This window comes from Colletotrichum godetiae (genome assembly GCF_030913485.1).
Source record: "Colletotrichum godetiae strain CBS 193.32 chromosome Unknown BDP55scaffold_20, whole genome shotgun sequence".
NCBI lineage: Eukaryota > Fungi > Ascomycota > Sordariomycetes > Glomerellales > Glomerellaceae > Colletotrichum > Colletotrichum godetiae.
The window spans coordinates 35660-49910 of NW_026851268.1; the positions used below are offsets into that span (position 1 = coordinate 35660).

Sequence of the window (14251 nt, forward strand, 5' to 3'; positions counted from 1 at the left end):
GCAGGGATCACGGAAGGGGGGGGGGGGCTGGTCTGTTATCTCGCGGCTGCCCGTCCATCCCATCTTAGCAGTCACCAACAACTCGCTTGCTGACGGTGATTCCCACCAAGTGTGACCCCCCATCCATCTTTTATCGATTTCCCCAGGGTCTACGTACGGATACCTAATGTGCCAATGCAGTGCTCTGCCGCTCTGCGTAAGTGCGCGTAAGTGTGACTGCCTTCCCCTTTCCGCGGATCCCCTCCACTCCCTTCCTCCAGGCTGACAGGTCACAGGCTGTGAGGAATGAGATCCCAAGACCATGGACGGGTCTCTTTCCGTAGCGGCACCTTGGCAGCGCCAGCCCTGTCATCCGTCCAGTTCTTGGCCTCGACCGTTGCTGGCATTATAAGGGAAATGGCAGCCGCGCTCGCATGCGCGTCTGACGGGGTCGACAATCAACCCGATTCCTTTCTTGGATCCTTCGCCGCTTGATTGTTTCTCTCCGAAGTTCCCCTTTTTCATCCACTCGTGTCTCTACTCTCTCGTGGTGCCATCTCGGACTTGTGACATCGCGAGTCTTCTTCTGTTACGTTCTGCAATACGTCCCCGAACGGCCCGGAGAGCATTCCCACTAGGCGGAAGAGAATGCGGTTTCCCGCCTGCTCCAACCGCCACCACCAGTCGGAGCATTGAGATTGCGCGCCGTACCTTATCGAGTGGTTCCTTTTTATCCCCTCAAGCCCCCAATGATTCGCACCATTCAGAGGCTAGCTGCCTCTGCCGGGAGCTCGCCCTTCTTTCTCCGGACCGTAGCACGGCTTTCTCTCTTGATACTGCTTCTCTCAGTCGTCTACCAGTATTTCGTATTCGGTACGATTTAAGCAGTTCCATTCTCCAACCGCCCCACCAATTTATGGTCCTGGACAAGCTTAAGCTTGAGTCAAGAAGCTGACACGAGATGCAGGCCAACATGATCCCTACAAGTGCAACGCTTTGCTCTCCAACGGCACCTGGCGCTCGCGACCCGGCTCAAACTTGCCGAGAGACGTTTTTTCGAGATGGGAACCCGCCAATTGCAGGATGCGCGAGATGTCCCGCGAGGATGTCTCAGGCTGCTTCTCCGGTCGTCACCTGGTTATCATTGGAGACTCAACCATGCGCCAGCTCTACTTCGCTGCCATGACACGACTTGACCATCATGTTGCCGAAAAAGCCATTCTCGACTTCGCTGTGTCAGAAGACAAACATCAAAACCTAACCAAGGATGTTGAAGGCGTCAAACTTGAGTTTATTTGGGACCCTTGGCTCAACTCTACCAGTCTCCATAGTCAATTGGCTCGGTTTAGGGACCGTCCTAGATCCGCCGACTACGAGAAACTCGTTCGACAAGAGGGAAGAGATTCACCAGCGCTCATCGTCCTCGGCACCCCAGGTCTGTGGGCGGCCCGTCAGGGCGGTGACCGGTACTTGGAGCTCTTCAGAGAAGGCATCAACGTCCTCATGCCGTACCTGCACAAGAGCATCGACGAATTGATGGTGTACCCCCAGAGCAACTCGCAGTCAGCCTTTGAAGAGCTCTCGAATCATGTCCTTATGGCACCCGTGCCTGTCCCAGCCTACGATATGCTTACGACGTCCCGCGCGCGAGCCATCACTCCTAAGAGGATTGACGCCATGAACTGGAACTTGGAGCACCTGGAGCTGAACGAGCACTCGCACATCGCATGGGCCTACAATAGCATGACCGAGAGACACGGCGACGCTATGCTTGAGGATGGTATCCACTCGGTCGACATTGTAGCAGAGAGAAAACTAGATGTCGTCCTCAATGCCCACTGCAACGCCGGTCTGATTAGACGAGGATACGCCAACCAGGTCACTTGCTGTGTGCCGTATCCCCCTCTTCGTCGGATTCAGCTTCTGCTGCTTGGCCTCAATGTGTTGACAATGCCAATCCTGTTCTTGAGTCGGCAGCAGGATGCTTTTCCGTCTGCCCGAACGTCCCGCTTCATGGATACTCTTTTGGCGTTGGCTACTATGCTGGTCGTTGCGGTATACTGCCTTGTGGCCGACCGGACTCACATTTTCGCGAAGCAGGACAAGCACTTTGACATACCAGACTTTATATTACCTTTGGTTGGCCTAGCTATTTTCGCAGCGCTGTCAATTCGTTTCAAAGCACCCGTCTTGTCGTCGGCGAAAGGGCTGACTACAACGTCTTTTCTGTCCCGGGAGCAAACAGACGAATGGCGAGGCTTGATGCTGGTATTCGTCCTACTGTACAAGTACCACACGGCATCCGAGTCCTTGGCGATGTATAAGGTACACAAGTTCCTCATGGCGACCTTCATCTTCTTGTTCAGCTACGGTCACACGATGTACTTCCTCCGCACCGAAGACTTTTCGCTGCGCAGGGTCGCGTATGTATTAGGTCGGCTGAACCTGCTAACCTGCCTCATCGCCTTCATGGTATCAAGCGAATGGATCATATACACTGCACCGCTGTTGACGTTTTGGTTTGCTGTCATCTACACAACACTGGCTTGTTTTAAGAAGTCCAACAGCAACCCCGTTGCATTCTTCGTAAAGGTTGTTGTATTTGCTGCAGGGACTTCGTACTTGGTACAAAGCACCCGTACACCTGAGCGTTTTCTTTTAATGCTCAAACGGACTTGTGGAATTTACTGGGACGTAAATCTCCTGCGCGCCCACTTTGCCATGGACCGCTTCATTCCTTACTTTGGCATATTTACGGCGGCTGCTACGCACCGAGTCTCGGTCCTCAGGCGCCGTCAGCATGGCATCAACGTCCAGGCTTCCTTCGAAAAGATCAACAACGCACTTGACCGTGGGTTGTTGGAAATCACGTATCCAGAACAAGACGCAATTCCGGTGAAGCCGATAATGACCCTTTTCGCCGTTGCGTATCTCATCGTTTTCGTCATTCTTGCGTTCATCGCCGAGGTATACCACAATAACCAGTCTTACGACACCTACCACCCGTATACGAGCCCCTGGTTCGTGCTGTCGGCCATCATTACAAGGAACTCTTTCCGGAAGTTGCGAGATCTTCAAATACCGCCTGCAGCAGCTCTTGGAAGAATGTCGCTTGAAGCCTACATTCTGCACCATCACATATGGCTTGCGAGTGACGGAGCTGGAGTTTTGAGGATTGGAAGCGGAGGCCGCCTACCGAGAGCAGCTGAAATAACCATCATTGCTACTGTCTTTCTTTGGGCCTGTAACGGATGCCAGAGTGCTACTGTCCGCATTGTTCAAGGTTTGACAGGAGTAGAGGAGAGAGAGCAGGCCGAAGAAGTCTCGTTGGGTCGCACCCTGCCGGTTAAGGACGGTAAGACAAGTCCTGTCCCATGGCGGTCGGCGGCAGCAATGGAGAATGCGATAGAAAGAGGAAGGACGAAAAGCTCTTTTGTGTCAAACAGTGCCTTGCGACTGAAGTTTGTGGGCTTCCTGGCTTTGCTGTGGCTTGGTAATATGACTTATGGTGTATGATGGGCATTGTACGATAATCCCGGGTTGGAACCGAACATTCCCTCTACCCGGAATGACGCAAGGCAAAATTTCAGTATTAATGATTACACGAGGCGACGCCACAGAGTTGCAGATGATACACTTTTTGTCCATCAGTGAGTCGCATTGAAGTGGTATGCTGTACTAAACAGGGACAGGGATGAGGGGCTTCAGTTGTGTGTTTCGAATCTGCTCCATCTACCCACACAAACATCAAACTCCGATGTGGTCTTTGGAAAACAAGCTTCGGCTCCCCGTTATCCAAGCTGTCATCGGTTCAGGCGGCAAGCATTTATGCTTTGGACTAGCCCTTGGCATCTGCGTCGGCTTGAGCCTAACTCAAAAAACCACCTAATTCTCCGATTGGGGTTGGTGTTGCTGGATGACATTTCCAAGAGCCGCAGATGCGTCTGGAAATTGTCCCGACGCGCTCCCAGCAGCCTTCGCAATCTCGAGGTCTTCTGATTTGCGGCTTCCTTCCTGCCTGGATGCGATCTTTACTTGGCGGATGATCATGGCGAGGGCAATCCTACGGAGATTTACAGATAGCCACCGGCATCACTCGCGACGAGTTGCCAAACTCTACGCATTGACGTGACACCATCCCCTGCTGACTCGTAAATGGAAAGAGAAAACACGGGATTGGACCACAACCCCTCCTCCCTTCTCGGCCTCTCCCCTGTCTCATGAGGCTCTTCTGTGATACCGTTTCGCGTGGGGTCGCAAAGCCACCCAGGGTGTCGTAGAAGGCGGCAATGTGATTGGTGGCTAGAGGACCGAAACTCGCCCCTTTCGTCGATGGGATGATGGCTGCTTTGACAGGTGCGGCATGGGACGGTTGAGACGGCACACGGTCGGCGTACGGGTATGTCAAGTTGGTATCAAGGTTGGATGGCAGGTGAGGCTGGGGTTCCCTCTTACTGTTCTATCAGAGCTGTCCTGATTTTGGGTTCCGTTACCCCTCTCTGGGACCAGGACACCCTTTCCCCCTTGGCCTCGAGATCTCGAAATGCCCCCTGGCTCTGAAGCCACCATCGTGTGTTCTTCTGTTCCTGGCCGCGGCTTTACTTAATTTTTAGGACTGGGGTCAAGGGCTCGGGAGTTTTACGACGAGACGATTGTCTACCAGATCTGTCAGCCTGTCCATCTACGACTCGGAGGCCCCTCCCTCTTCCTTAGGGCATTCCATACCGGCCACGGGAAACGCAACTCCCGGCAGCAGGAGGGATTCATCGACAGAGGGCGAGCATGGCCATGATGCTGTTTCCGGACGGCGAGAAAGATGGTCTGGATAAGGTTAATATACATATGCAGTCCGCCAGCACCCTATTACTCCTCTCATTTCCTGCATTGCAACTGATCAGAAGAGATCAACAGATTATACTCCGATAGAGTAGATCTCTTGGCTCCCTTCGCGTTTACTTTTCCCTCTATTTTGCCTTCCTTTCTCTTCTCCGTGAGCCCTAGCGGCCACTTCTAATTCTCCCATAATTCGATTCTTTACAGTCCTTTTCTATCCATAATTATAACCTTTCGAGTCGGTTGTGCCTTGAACACTCGCTGCCTTTTTGCCCATCGTTTGTAAATCCTAATCGTTTGTGTGGACCTTTGGAATAAGCCATGCATCTCAAGCACGTTATTACTGCCCTGGCGGCGTTCAGCTCGTTGGCTGCGGCGGGTAGGTCTCGACTTCATCTTGTACTCTGACTGCATGGTAATGCTAACTGTCTTGATTTCCAGCACCTGCTCAGGATGCAAAAGCCGCGGACAAGGGGCAGGGTCAAAATCAGAATCAGAACCAGAACCAGAACCAGGGTCAGGATAAGAACAATGCCAAGGGGAACAACAACAATAACAATGGCAAGAACAACAACAATAATAACAATAAGAACAATGGCGACGTGAACATTATCCAAAACATCATCAAGCCCAACATCATCGTCGTCCAGGAGAACCTCGACAAGATCAATCAGTTGCAGAGGCAGAACGAGAGAGAACTCGCCGCGTTGGTGCAGTCCCAGCTCGCGCTTGCGACACAGCTGCAGACCGTCAAGGATAACATTCGGATTAATCACTTCAAGGCCCAGTTTCCTCAGGCGGTGAGTCTTTCCCTGTCCTCCGGATATGCCGCTTTGATACAACCGGCAACGAGCATACAATAATGATGAGCGCAAGACTGACTTTGGACAAAGAACACTATCATCGTTACTGTTACCGGCTTAGTCGACAACAGAAATCAGGGGCAACAGAACAAGCGGTACCTCGTCAACCAGCTCCTCGCAGACAATGGGCAGGCAGGGAAACAGACGCTCGTCATGGTAACGGACCCAACTAACCTGGAGATCTCAACACAACAAGCAGCGTCAGCCCAGGCAAACGCCTTTGGCGCCGCCCGCGTGCAACTTGAGTCTTCCGCTTCGCCCGCTGGATCCAACACGTCCGACTTCAGTGCCCAAGCCGTCGGGTCCGCCACCGCCGACAACAGCCTCAGTCTCGCAGCCTTCAACCAGGCAGCGCCCTTCGGCCAGATAGGCCAGAGCATCATCCTCCCCGCAGGCACACAGGCGCCGCAGCTGCTCTCGGTCCCGGACCCAGCCGCCATCATCCTACCCCAGCAACAGGGGCTCTTTGTCCAGAACGCGGGGACCTTTTTGACCGACTGCGCGACATCCGCCGCTAACGCCGCCAACGGAAACCCGGCGCTGGCCGGAGCCGCTGCGCAGATCTTTTCGAGCTTTCAGCAGATTGCCGCCGCGCAGCTGGCGGGGTTATCCGGGCTGGGAATCTTCAATGGGAATGGGGCCAACAACACGGCGCAGGCCCCCCCGCCGCCTCCTGCTCAGGCTCAGGGCCAAGGCCAAAATCTGGGAAGCATTGCGGTTGGAGCAAATCAGGGAGGAGTACAGCCGCCTCCCGCCGCAGCAGCTCAACCTCCGGCACAGGTCGCAACGCCGCCGCCGCCTCCTCCCCCTGCTCAGGCCCAGGGCCAGCAAGGCGGACAGAACCTTGAAGTATTGCAGTCGGCGCGAACCAGGGACAACCTGCTCCAGCTGCTGCTGCTCCCGCCGCTCAGGCACCAGCTCAAGTAGCCGCGCCGCCGCCAGCGTCGCAGAATGCTCCGGCAGCACAACCGGGAGCAGCCATCGTCGATGGAGCCAACCAAGCCATCGCACCGGTGCAGTTTGGAAAGAATCCCGGCACACCCCCACAAGCGGCGCCGGCTTCGGCACCGGCGGCTGCTGCTCCGCCTCAGGGAAATGCCGGGTCCGGAGTGGTGATTGTGGGATCGAGTCCCGGGGGCCAGAGCGTCACGCAACCAGCTCCGGCTCCACCTGCGGCAGTTGCTGCTGGTGCGAATCAGGCGCAACCTGCTGCCCTGCCTGCGCCAGCTGCTCCGGTGGCGGCGGCGCCTGCGGCGTAATGGTATGAATGGAAGTATGGATGGTACTTGGGAACGGGGTGAATTGGAGTTGAGAGCAGGTAGTTGGCTGGCTGGTTGGATCTACTTGGATCACGATGGGTGTTGATGATAATGAGGGCTTCATGAACGGAAAGAATCTCGTTGTCGAATCATATTGCAGGAAACTCCATGACAGGATATGTTGAGTACAATTTCGAGTAATATCAACTTCTGAAAAATGTGAAAGATGAATAAGTTCAGTGCAAGCTCCCGATTGTATAGATGGTCAGGAGTGCTTGAGAGACAAGACTGTAACAACTCTCAACTCATCCGCTGGGCACCGGAATATTGGCATCAAGACCAAGAAATCATACAATTACCTTAGTAGGTACCTTACTTGAGAAAGTGGATGAACGCCCACAGGCATTCATATGAGCGGACGAGAGTGATGTTACTGGACGATAGTGAAATCAGAGTTATTAGAGAGGGGCACGGTACGATACGTTAGCCGAGTTTATCGCCAATTGTACTTGCTGGATCACCACAAAGAGATCCAAGGAGGCTCATGCCACCGCAACTTTGGGTGCAGATACCACAACTTTGCACCATCATTGAGTTGTCGTCGGTTGAGCCAGTCCAAATTTGTGGGCTCACGAAGTTGAGCACTGGATGCACTGGATCTCTCCAAAGAGATCCCGACCAATCGAAAACGACCCCTGCAGTCTTTCTCGCATCGAGTGGATCTTAGCGTCTCGAGAGCGAGGGGTCCCAGCCGGGTCACAGCCAACCGCTGCCCACAAAAGCAGCTTAGTCAGTTATCCCCGCTGAAAAAATTCCCAGCCGTGAGGCGAAGAGGGTGCGCTCCGATTCCACGTGACCATAGGGTAAGCGAAGCCCACCGCCAAACTCGCAAATTTCCTTTCACCCACTCTCGAGAGTCTATCACACCTGACCGAATCTGTTCGTCAGCCATCAACCATCGACATCTAGGAGCAGCCTTCGTACGACAGTTGCCCAGCATGTCGCTCGTCTCCGGGGAGAAGTGTTCGTCTATCCCAGCGCCCCTCTTGCCTCTCGAGAAATAAACACCGAAATGTTTCTCGAGAGAGAGCAAGTTTCCGGAACGGCGATGCTAACTGTTTTGGTGCAGCGAACTTCCAGTTCATTCTCCGTCTTCTGAGTATGTACTCTCCTCCCACGCCGACGACAGCAAACCCTACTACACACACCACACCGATCACACCCCGAACATGAAATTCGAGACAAAAGCCGGCACGAGAATTGGAAAGAGGAAACAAGAGATGGCTAACGGTTGCTCGCAGACACCAACGTTCGTGGTCAGGAAAAGGTCATGTACGCGCTCACCAAGATTGGTGGTGTCGGTCGTCGTTACTCCAACATTGTGTGCAAGAAGGCCGATGGTACGTCTACGAGAAAGCCCTGCTCTTTCCCCCATTCCCTCCGCCAGCAGATTCCGCACACGAGGACTGCATCTTTGGCGCTAGGAACTGAAGAGCTCGAAAACATACAAGGAGGACACGAAAGACTAACCCAACCCCCATAGTCGACCTGAACAAGCGCGCCGGTGAGCTCACCTCCGAAGAGCTCGAGCGTATCGTCACCATCATCCAGAACCCTACCCAGTACAAGATCCCCGCGTGGTTCCTCAACAGACAGCGCGACATCGTCGATGGCAAGGACAGCCAGATCCTCGCCAACGGCGTCGCCTCCAAGCTCCGCGACGATCTCGAGCGCCTCAAGAAGATCCGCGCCCACCGCGGTCTCCGTCACTACTGGGGTCTCCGCGTCCGCGGTCAGCACACCAAGACCACCGGCCGCCGCGGCCGTACGGTCGGTGTGTCCAAGAAGAAGGGTGGTTAAGCGTGTGGCTTCTGATGATGAAAATTTGGGTCGTGCGGTGGCAAGGAACAATAGGCGGCGTGATACGGCTGGTTTTCTCTCCATCTCATCACTCGTGATGATACTCTACTGCTGCATTACAACAAGGGGATTGCTATTCTGCGCAGGATGGTGGCGTCTCTAGATAACGAATCGGAAGAGTTCCATCATACCAAAACAACAAAAAGCTAAAAAAGTACACGGCGTTTCTGGGTGACGACGTGACGTGAAATTTTATAAAATTGACAACGCATTAAACTGATCGAGAGCGGCAGAGAAGCTGTCAACGCACTGGTGACTTGCTGATAGAACTTATCATTAGAACTGTTTCTCCTCGACAGCCACGGAACGCTGTAAACCATAGTGACATACCATATGCCACATGCTACCTGAAGGCTATCATTTCAAAAATCTGTGCGACTTCCAAGCGAAGCGGATCCCGCTTCCTGCTCCGTGTGGAGGCAGAACCAAGGAGCCTCAACTCCACACGGGAAGCCCGAACCCCAGCCCAGCCGGTCCGGTCCGGGTTCGACCTACGATTCAAGATGAGATATCAGTATGCTCATGGATGTCCATGGGCACGTTGTGCAGCTCAAGAGCTTCTTGTTAAGACTTGAACCATAAACAATCATCGGGCCTCACAGAAGGACCGACGGAAAAGGCCAGTCTGGCACAGCACAGTGAAGCCAGTCGAAATTCATCAACAACTGACTTGACTCTACACAATATAGTGCCAAAGATGAACGGGGAAGGGGGAGCAGGATGGCAAGAGAGAGGGTTGAAGTCGAAACCGGCATATGGCCCAGGAAGTAGCGCCCGTCGTTGACGACGGCCGAACGGTATAAATGTGCATTTTCTCACTCATCAAAGTCGATTGGCGGACTCTACATGATTATAATGTTCGTGAAGATATTGCGTCAAAAGTACAAATTCAACCAGCCACCAAACCATATTTGTCCCATGGTTACAAATATCGTCTTCGCCGTTGGCCCAGCTTGCTATGACAGCTCGTAGACACCAACCTCACTTTCCTCAGGAACGCTCACATCGGATGGATGCATGGCTGATCATCATGTCGTGAATTCTACTTCCATCATGAAATCTACTGGAAAGAAAAAAACCCTTCTCGGTCTAAAAAGGGGGTATATCGACAAGAGTAACCACGTCAGTCCACCCTCACCACCACCGCCGTCTCATCCAAACCTTTTTTAATCCTCATGAATAACAGCCATATCCAAAACCTCAACCCTTCCCATCCCCTTCGTCTCACCCGCAATGAAATCCCCCAACCCTTTGAACGCGCCAGGTTCCACGAACCCGACAACCTCCCACTCGCTGCCCAGCACGTCCTGGCTCTCCACCTGCTCCACGAACCCCAGAATCCGATCCTTGACCGTGCCAGGCTTCTGCTTCTGCTCCTCGTCGCCGTCGTCGCCCCCTGCTTTCTTCCCACCGGCAGCAGGCTTCTCCTTGACAGCCTGCTTCAGAACGCTCGTCGCGCACGTCACCCGCAACCTCATCCGCGCCCTCTGCACAGGGATAGGCTGCGCTGCAATCAGCGCCTTCATCGCCTCCAGCGCCTGCGACTTGGCCGACTTGGTCGTCGTCACGCCCGTCCAGTGGAACCCCTTCTCGCGGGGCTTCGCCTCGCCCTCCTCCCCGCCCGCCGGCGTCCCCGTGCTGCTCGCCGTCTTCGATCCTCCGCCAGCGCCGGCACCACCCTTCTTCCCACCAGGCCCATCGTCTCCATCTCCGTGTGCCGCAGAACTCAGCATATCAAGCGCCTTCTCAATCATACCCGTCGTATACACCCTTTTCGTCCTCGGGTCCACAAGCCGACTCGCCACGATCCCAATCACCTCATTATGCACCCGCTCCGTCTGCTCCGCCCTCTCCTTGCCGCCAACCTGCATCTCCCCCTTTTTCAAAATCTCCAACACGATATCGTCCGTGCTCTTGCCCTTGCCAAACGCCTTTTCCAAATCCTCCTTGGGCGCCGTCTGGCCCTTGGACACGTTGAGAAACACGTTAGGGATCTGCAGCACGTTGTCGAGGTCCGTCTCAATCCCGGAACGCCACTCCATGACTTTGTTCTTGTAGCACGCAATCTCGAAGCGCTTCTTGCCCTTCTTCAGGCGGACCATGGACACGTTGGTCAGCTTGATCTGGTTCGAGGGTTGGTTGATCATCCGCGACATTGTGGCGGTTGTGGTGGGGTTGTTGGTTTTTGATGATTGTGTGAGGTGTGTGGAATGGTTTGTAGAATGGTTCTTCGCGAGAGAGTGTGTGGTTGCCTGCGGCGACAACGGGAGAGCCGTTTGGGTTCGTCGTTGTTCGGTGACGTTAAAAGTCGACCAGAAAAGTTTTGGCGGGGTAAAGGTAGGTACTGGCGTGGTGCTGCTGCGAGGAGGGGCAGCAGGTGGTGAAATATGTTTACGGCAGGTGCTGCTGGTCTGACGTTGTGTTAGCGGATACCCAGTCAGGAATTCTGCAGCTAAGGCACCTCAGAATGCGCCGGTGACTAATACTGTCATTTCGACTCATCTCCGTTACAGTGGCACAGCAGCAGGGTTGGTCCAGACCGAGCACACTCATACAGCACAGCACTGTACAAGTAGGAACAGAACACCTCAAGGTTTCGCGGGGAAAAAAAAAGTCATGTTCTAACAGCGTAACTAGATTCTACTGCGCCAGGCTTAAACTGGCGCTATTGGTAAACCGGACGACTGGGTCCTCCCGTATTGACAAACTCCAATATGCCCAGTCTTGGACTACGAACCAATTCGAGCGTTCACTGTTACAACAGCATTCCACACGCTATTCAAACTTCGTTTCGTACATCGCTCATTACTGTGAGTGCATTTACGCAGCCCACTCACCGCCAAGCCAGCGGTTGAAAAAGTCGGACGAGGCCTCGGGCTGGTCCATGGGGACCATGTGTCCGGCGCCGTACAACTGCATGAAGGTGAAGTTGCCGCTGGACTTGACCTTTCCGTACTCCTCACCCTTACCAACGGTAAGACCCTTGACCTCGGCCTTGTTAAAGCCCTTTTGGCCAGGCCACTCGAGAGCCTCGGTCCAGGCACGATTGCCGAGCCAGTTGCAAATGTAGTCAGCATCGCCAGCGTAGATAAGAACGGGGATCTTCTCGAGAAGGCTGGGAACGATGCGGTGGAAGGGCTGGAACCAGTCACCGGCGAAGAGGAAGTTGCGGTTGATGTCAAAGTTGCAGCTGTCGTAGCTGTCGACCTCTGCACCGAGAGCCTCCTTGACCTCATCCTGGTTGAGGTACTCGCTGATCCAGCCCAGGGCAGAGTAGCATAGGTTGCTGCTGTCCTCGCACTTGCCACGGATGTCGTAAACGTTCTGGCCGGTGCGCTGGTAGGGGCCGATGAGGGCGTTGTTGCAGTAGATGCTAGCGGGAACGCAAGACCAGACACTGCCAGAGTCGTAGCAGTTCTTGATCAAGCTCTGGCAACGGGGTAGAGCATTGTCCATGGCCTGGCACTCGCCCTCATCGAGAACAGCCTTGTAGCCACCCTCGCCGCAAGCCATGGGGCGGTAGTACCCATACTGGGTCCAGCCGTCAGTGAGACCGTTGCCGATCAAGACACTCTTCAGGTTGATGTTGCGGTCCTCGTGGGAGAGGATTTCAGAGGCGAAGACGGGAATGTAGTGGCCGGCGTACGACTCGCCAGCAATGTGGAAGTCCTGCTTGGAGTACTCGGGGAACTGGTGGAAGAAGAGGGAGAGAAGAGCGTAGACATCCTTGCCGGCAGCGACAGTGTTGGAGACGGAGGAACCAGAGTAGGAATAGCCTACGTTGACGGGCTGGTCAAGGAAGATGACGGAGGCGTTGTTGTTCCACGACCACTCGTTGTTGACAATCTTGAGCTTCTTGTCGATGGAAGCAGGGCCGAGCTCCATGAAGAGACCGGTCAAAGAAGAGCAGCCAGGGCCACCGTTGAGCCAAAGGACAACGGGGTCGTTCTTGGGGTCGTTGCGGGACTCGAAGAACCCTGCGATAAGGTTAGAAGCGGCTTAAGATGGACAGAAAAATGGAATCTGTCGGGTGGGATAACTTACAGTAGAAGAGATGCTTGTCGTTCTCCTCATCGTCGAGGTAGCCGCTGTACTGCTTGACCTTGTCGACGCCGAGGGCGGCGGGGTCAACGTTCTTGGCGCGAAGGTTGAAGTTCTTGAGGTCACCAGCGATCTTACGGTGCTGCTGACCATCCTTCTCAACCCACATGCTCTGGACATCGGCGCCCTTGACGACGTGGTCCCACTTCTTGTCGGACTTGCGGTGGTGAGGCTTGGGCTTGGTGGCCTGGGTGGTCTTCTTGAAGGACTCAACGGCCTCGGGGGCGAGGAGGGTGATCTCGTCCCAAACGGCTTTGGCCTCAGAGGTCATCTTGCCAAACTTGTCCTCAAAGGCAGAGAGCCAGTTCTCGCCGGTGGTCTTGATGGAGTCAAAGGGGCTATCCTGGCCGCCGAGGACTTGCTGGTCCAAGGCAAGGGCGGTGGAGGCCGCGCCGAGGACGAGGGCGGAGGTTGAGAACCTCATGATGGGCAAACAGCTCGATTGATGAGCTCTGATGATGGAATCGACTACAGATAAGATGAAAAGGGATGGTTATGGGGAGCGGAAGAAGGTAAAGATGGCGGAGGGAGGAGAGGTTGTTGATGGGAGGTTGGATGAGTTTGGGAGGAAGAGGGAGCTCGGAGGAAGTATGACAGGCGACAGGCAGGAAGCTCGCGGACGTAATAAATGAAACATGACGGAGGCGGGTTGGCTGGGTGCTCTGCATACTCTGGGTGCTTGGGGGTGGGGCGGGGAGAGAGACTCAGAGAGCAGTGGAGAGGTGCACAGCTTGTCACTGCTGCTGCTGTCATCCATCGGGGCTGGGGTGCGTTGGCCGAGCTGGGTCGCGCTACCGCTGTCGCAGGCTCGCAGCAGCAATGGATAGCAACGACACAACTCGAGCAACAGCTCAACACAAACCCGTGGACCACCCTCAATGCACAGAGGTTACTGTGGAGAGCTCCAGCTGGCAATGCACAGAAACGACTGGCTCGTGAGCTCCCCAAGGGTTGGCCAAACGATAGTCGAGAAACACTGTCCACCTGATCCCCGCGCCTCGGACGCTAAAGATAGGAACCTGCCTGTTGCAGATCTGCTAACAGACTCTCACCCATCTCCACGCGACAATCTGATAAGGCGGTACGTTCCTCCACTGGTCACTCGCTCTCGCCCGCCCTGCTTCGTCTGCGTCATGTCAGGTACCGCCGTACCGCCCGGCAAACCACCTCAGGCACCACCTCACAATCTCACGGCCAGGAACCTGTGCCGCGCGCCGTGCCTGGACCTGGGACCTTTTACTGTCGAGGATCCATAATTCTTCCATGCTGATAACCCGATGCCGCTTTCTCATTCGC

At 54.6% G+C, this 14251-nt stretch overlaps 5 protein-coding genes across 5 annotated transcripts; 3 read left to right on the forward strand and 2 right to left on the reverse strand.

Annotated features, from left to right (window-relative positions):
* Positions 1 to 516: 516 nt before the first annotated feature.
* BDP55DRAFT_145507 (Cas1p-like protein) lies at positions 517 to 3633 on the forward strand. Its single transcript, XM_060565579.1, has 2 exons — positions 517 to 852; positions 947 to 3633. The coding sequence occupies exons 1-2, from the start codon at positions 729 to 731 to the stop codon at positions 3493 to 3495; spliced, it is 2673 nt and encodes an 890-aa protein (XP_060429629.1). The 5' UTR covers positions 517 to 728; the 3' UTR covers positions 3496 to 3633.
* Positions 3634 to 5133: 1500 nt separating this feature from the next.
* BDP55DRAFT_631827 (uncharacterized protein) lies at positions 5134 to 6934 on the forward strand (the record flags this gene model as incomplete). Its single annotated transcript, XM_060572334.1, has 4 exons — positions 5134 to 5191; positions 5254 to 5612; positions 5706 to 6524; positions 6587 to 6934. 4 exons carry the CDS (start codon positions 5134 to 5136, stop codon positions 6932 to 6934), a joined length of 1584 nt encoding a protein of 527 aa, XP_060429630.1.
* A 918-nt stretch (positions 6935 to 7852) lies between these two features.
* Positions 7853 to 9192, forward strand: BDP55DRAFT_663250 (40S ribosomal protein S18). The gene is made up of 4 exons (XM_060574864.1): positions 7853 to 7957; positions 8064 to 8093; positions 8236 to 8334; positions 8478 to 9192. The coding sequence occupies exons 1-4, from the start codon at positions 7933 to 7935 to the stop codon at positions 8792 to 8794; spliced, it is 471 nt and encodes a 156-aa protein (XP_060429631.1). The 5' UTR covers positions 7853 to 7932; the 3' UTR covers positions 8795 to 9192.
* Positions 9193 to 10020: 828 nt separating this feature from the next.
* Positions 10021 to 11010, reverse strand: BDP55DRAFT_693781 (SBDS protein C-terminal domain-containing protein; the record flags this gene model as incomplete). The annotated part of the gene is made up of 1 exon (XM_060577269.1): positions 10021 to 11010. One exon carries the CDS (start codon positions 11008 to 11010, stop codon positions 10021 to 10023), a length of 990 nt encoding a protein of 329 aa, XP_060429632.1.
* A 440-nt stretch (positions 11011 to 11450) lies between these two features.
* On the reverse strand, positions 11451 to 13758 carry BDP55DRAFT_663256 (serine carboxypeptidase). Its single transcript, XM_060574865.1, has 2 exons — positions 12899 to 13758; positions 11451 to 12831 (listed from the first exon to the last, which is right to left on the reverse strand). The coding sequence occupies exons 1-2, from the start codon at positions 13377 to 13379 to the stop codon at positions 11675 to 11677; spliced, it is 1638 nt and encodes a 545-aa protein (XP_060429633.1). The 5' UTR covers positions 13380 to 13758; the 3' UTR covers positions 11451 to 11674.
* Positions 13759 to 14251: the final 493 nt, after the last annotated feature.

Coding starts and splice junctions, on each gene's coding strand:
- BDP55DRAFT_663256 (XM_060574865.1), bottom strand. CDS start 13,379: ATGAGGTTCTCAACCTCCGCCCTCGTCCTCGGCGCGGCCTCCACCGCC. Junction 12,832..12,898: donor CGACAAGCATCTCTTCTACT/GTAAGTTATCCC, acceptor ACCTTATCGCAG/GGTTCTTCGAGTCCCGCAAC.
- BDP55DRAFT_663250 (XM_060574864.1), top strand. CDS start 7,933: ATGTCGCTCGTCTCCGGGGAGAAGT. Junction 7,958..8,063: donor GCTCGTCTCCGGGGAGAAGT/GTTCGTCTATCC, acceptor GTTTTGGTGCAG/CGAACTTCCAGTTCATTCTC. Junction 8,094..8,235: donor GTTCATTCTCCGTCTTCTGA/GTATGTACTCTC, acceptor GGTTGCTCGCAG/ACACCAACGTTCGTGGTCAG.
- BDP55DRAFT_145507 (XM_060565579.1), top strand. CDS start 729: ATGATTCGCACCATTCAGAGGCTAGCTGCCTCTGCCGGGAGCTCGCCC. Junction 853..946: donor CTACCAGTATTTCGTATTCG/GTACGATTTAAG, acceptor CACGAGATGCAG/GCCAACATGATCCCTACAAG.